The sequence below is a fragment of the Sinocyclocheilus grahami genome, unplaced genomic scaffold (genome assembly GCF_001515645.1).
Source record: "Sinocyclocheilus grahami isolate Dianchi unplaced genomic scaffold, SAMN03320097.WGS_v1.1 scaffold605.1, whole genome shotgun sequence".
Classification (NCBI taxonomy): domain Eukaryota; kingdom Metazoa; phylum Chordata; class Actinopteri; order Cypriniformes; family Cyprinidae; genus Sinocyclocheilus; species Sinocyclocheilus grahami.
In genome coordinates this window covers 367,051-371,810 of record NW_015505784.1, presented here as the reverse complement: position 1 = coordinate 371,810, position 4,760 = coordinate 367,051, and the positions used below count along the sequence as shown (strand labels likewise).

At 41.9% G+C, this 4,760-nt stretch overlaps 1 protein-coding gene across 1 annotated transcript in view; it reads right to left on the bottom strand.

Moving 5' to 3' along the window:
• Positions 1-1,656: 1,656 nt before the first annotated feature.
• LOC107557498 (insulin receptor substrate 2-B-like) overlaps positions 1,657-4,760 on the bottom strand; it is a 38,979-nt gene continuing 35,875 nt past the window's right edge. The window contains exon 3 of the mRNA XM_016240929.1: positions 1,657-2,004. Coding sequence (XP_016096415.1) covers positions 1,964-2,004 — 41 coding nt within the window. The 3' untranslated portion in view covers positions 1,657-1,963. The remainder of the gene's footprint in view (positions 2,005-4,760) is intronic.

The window sequence follows — 4,760 nt, the reverse complement described above, 5'->3', positions numbered from 1 at the left end:
TGCCATTACCTTCTCTATCCCCTTACAGCTCTGGCGGGCCGTGGGGTTGTACGGTGGCCTGCTTTGACCCTGGTGCACAGAAGCAGTGCCTTTGATAAAGGACTTTGTCTGACCTAACAATGGTGGTGGGGGCACAATGCCGCCGCTTTCAGAGCTCTCTGCACAGCGGCGTCTGGAGGGGCAGGAATGCTGCTAGTTCATTGTTCAACTGAAGGCCAGGTCCGATAGGGGAGCCAAAGGTCCCAGAGTTCCTCCCAGCCTTGGTGCCAACATTACCCCACAGCGACAACCACACCCTCAGTTTACCAGGAGAGATGCAATTAACAACCCCATGTACTGAAGTCAGCACAGGTGTCACCTTCTGTTTTTTAGAAATACGAGTTTGGCTCAAAAGTTGCCATCTCTCCTCCTGCTCACATATAAAGCAACCCAAGATCAAGGTAAGCGGTTTCAGAAGTTTAACAATGTACAGTTTAGGTTGGCCAGATGTTATAAAAAAAAAAAAGTTTTGTCTGCTGGCCAGTTCTGGTTTTTACTTGCCTTGCCAACATTTGTACTGGCCTGACCCCGAAAGAATGCTAAAGATTAAAAATATCAATGTATTTTAATATTTGCTAATCTATATACTGTTAAAAAGTTTGGGGTTGGTAAGATTTTTTATGTTTTGAAAATAGCATATATTTTATAATATATGCTATTTATTCCTGTGATGTAGCAAAGCTGAATTTTCAGCAGCCATTACGCCAGTGTATTCAGTGTCACATGATCGTTCAGAAATCATTCTAATATGCTTATTTGCTGCTCAAGAAACATTTCTCATAATCAAAGTTTAAAACAGTGCTGCTTTTTTGTGGAAAACATGATGCATTTTTTTCAGGATTTTTTAATGAAAGTCTATATGTATTATTATCATTAAATGTTAAGTCCTTACAAAATGATCGGATTGTGGTTTTCAAAACATTCTTAATGGTACTTTAAAGACTAACACTATGTTAGACAACTAGATAAATTCCACAAGGGAGTGAGGAAAGTAGTACTCAAAGATAAAAAAAATAAAATAATCTCCCCAACTGAATACAAGAAGCCGACAAGTGGTTAGCCTTACTCCTGTGCACATACATGCAAACAAAGGTGACCATTTTTAGTCTGAGCATATCCAGTTTGGGTCAGTGATGTTGCTATATATTAACCACCTTCATGGAAACAGAGAGATCCGATCCAGCCATCCTCTGCCCTAAAAAGTGCATGGCAGCACAAGACCATCTGCGTCACTGCATGGACACCAAACTCCATGTGCGTCACCACACACACCGCTCACACATCACAAGCATATCATAGTGCCATGCCACAGCAGGTCGCCGCTATAAGTGGGACAATGACCAAACAACTGCTGCCTCTCTTTCATTCCCGGCCTATTTTAGGAGCTGTTCTGCCAGCCTACGATAGTGGGATTGCCCATGACCCCGCGGGAGTCTTTTCTTTCACTGGTAGATGAACTTACAAAGGGTGGCACCAGCTGGTACAGACGTCATTGGTCCAGTAGAACGGTGTTAGCACAGGGAGCTGATTCGTGTCTGTTACGACCAATGGCTCAAGCGAAGCAACAGAGGACACATGAAAAAAACAAATTGTTGACTCAAAATATAATTTATTCAAAAATTAGAGTCACATGAAAAAAGTAAAGAAAACCATAAAGAAAACAACCATGTATTGGAAAAACATCAGTAATGCCAGTGTGTAATGCGAAATGCATGGATGTAGGGAGATGTGGTCTTGAAGTGCGAGGGCAAAAGCAAACCAAACAAGCCACAAAACCAAATATCCAAAACTGAAGCCCCACTCTGGCTCAAGCGGAGGCCTCTTTTAAACGGAGCGTCTGATAGAGAACAGGTGTTTCAAACGGCTGCCAATCAAGGTAGATTGTGGGCTCAAAAGGGATCCCACCAACAAACGACAGGGGTCGTCACACCCCTCCCCATAAGGCAGGGACTCCCACAAAGATCCCTGTAACAAAATATCAAAACAAATCAGCCAAATAGCATACCTGAATCAGAACCAAGGACAGCTCCTAAAAAAAACACAGAAGGAAGAAAACATCTAAATTAGCCCTAGACCATAGCTACATTATGCATCTGAAGCGCGAGACAGCGCATTGGCTACCACATTTTCCGAACCTCGTACGTATCGAATATCCAGGCAGAACGACTGCAAAAACAGAGACCACCGAATCAGCCACTGATTCGGACACTGTAAGGAATTCAGAAATGTCAGTGGATTATGATCCGTGTATATCACAATAGGGGCACTTGAATTTAAATGCACTGCAAAATGCTGTAGTGCCCAAATAAGGGCCAACGCTTCCTTTTCAACCACAGAATAGTGACGCTGATATGAGGTAAACTTTCTTGAAAAAAGCTAACTGGATGATCTACTCCATCATCACGCTGCTGAAGGACGGCTCCAGTTCCCACGTTACTGGAATCAACATGCAGCGTAAAAGGTTTATCAAAGGACGAACACAGCAGAGACTTAACATTTTCAAAAGCCGTCTCACAGCTAGGAGACCAAACTAACTTTACCTTGCCCTTCAACAAGTCTGCAAGTGGTGCGATTACAGTCAAAAAATTATGACAAAAAGATCGGTAGTACCCTACCAGTCCTAAAAACCTCATAAGTTCTTTCTTGGTTGTCGGAGAAGGAAAGTTCTGGATTGCTTGGACATTTGCATGTACTGGACGCATTTCCCTATTTCCCACTACTTTCCTAAGAAACGTCACAGATGCCTTGGCAAACTCACATTTTCTTAAAGGGGTCCTATTATGCTCTTTTACAAAGTCTTGATTTTGTTTTGGGGGATGTACTAGAACAGGCTCTCAAACTAGGTTGTTCGAAAAACACATTTTTCACATATTTTACATTATTACAACACATCTCTCCCCAGTCTGGCATGAACAGCTCGAATAGTTCCTGTATCAAATGAAGGCCCGCCTTCTGACATACGAAATGTGCTGTGATTGGTTAGCTGGGCCAGTGTGTGTTGTGATTGGCAGCACTCGGCGCCTGGTCGGGAAATGTCACGCCCCTTACCACAGCCGCCTGCAATCTTCAGTGTAAATACTGCGTCAAAATCAAATCCATTTGAGCACGATTTAAACCCGGATGATTGTAAGCACTCTAAGTTTGTCTGCCTTGTGAAAGCTAGCGTGTCTCCGACATAGTGATAACACTCGTTGCCTTCTCTAGTGCAGCTCAAACAGGTCTCGTCCCATTCGTCGATATTTGTGATATCACAAATCCCGGAAAATATGCGTTGTAGTCCAAACGAGTCGTTCGTTGTAGTTCTTGAAAAGTGATTTCTGTTAAATAAAATCTCCTTTTGAATTGTACTTTGAGCTTTGTAACTTTGCAGATCTTTTTTATGCTCAAACAGCAACATTACAGACTAACTAAAGTTGAAAAAGCATAATAGGACCCCTTTAAAGTCACCATGAAATCAAAATGGGAAATTCTTATTTTTTTAATGGCATATTGTAGTGTTTATTATGAATAATTTATCCGTGCACTTCATTATTTTTTTAAAATTCATGTGCCCTCGTAATCTTCAAATCAAAAACGTTAACCTCCCCTCCCCCTCAAAACGACTCATCTTCTCTTCCGGTCACGAGCTATGGCGCAAGGGCGGAGCTATTGATGTTAGTGCTGTGTTCAAAATATCGATACGATGATGTATCGTCACAGAGATTTGACGATACGAGTATCGATACAGCTGGCCCTGTATCGATACTGTGGCACGTGTGCAGCAGTGGACCACGCTTAATTTTACAATGTTTAAAATTGAGTAGAAAAGTGCAAGGTTTCTAAAAAAGAATGAATAGAGCATCTGTTAATAATCTGGCCGCAGAGGAACACAACAGGGTTGCCTGATATAAAGAGACGCAATCCCCAAAACAGAGCTTTACACTTGCGCAATACGGAAATATCTGCTAAACGTGCTACTTATCTTTGTGAACCTGGCAACCATGTGCACACACGCTCTCTCTCCACTGTGGATAAACGCGCTTGCTTTCTGAAAACAGCGGTTAGCTTGCAGTTTAGCTATCTCCACTTCAAGTCTATTCTCAGAAAAGTGTGATTCATCAACTGTTCATTTAAGACACAGAGAGAGAGAGAGGCTGTGTATGTAAGAATCACCACCGTTTTGCCGCGTTTCTCTATTAACAGTGAAGCTGTGGCTTTAATTACTTTAGAAACAATGATGCTACCAGCTCCTTGTTGAGAAAGATAATGTAGCTAGTATAGTGCGGCCGCAGCGTGATCTGTGTGTGTGACTGAACTTAACACCAAACTGCTTCTGTTTCACACAAATGCTGGCACAGACGTGCATGTTCGGCTAGAGTCGCTTTGAACTCGGAGCGGAGCTGCACGGAAACGTAAAAAAAATGTTGTGCACACCGCCACGCGAAACAACGTCGCGCGCACTCAAAGTGAACTTGCGGACGCTTGAGTATAAATCAGCCTTGAGAGTGTGCGCGTTAGTTTAGAACTCTTCTAATTTTTTTTTATTGTAGAGAGTGTGTTAATTTGGGCAATGATAACCTACCAGCAATGTAAATTTTTTTTTAAACATATTAGAATGAGTACATTACAATATAAATTTATTAGAACAAGTACATTATTATTTATGGGCTTAAAAACAAGATGCAAACAATCAGAATATTGTACCTGGTGGGGAGTGCACAATGTAAACATGAAACATATGC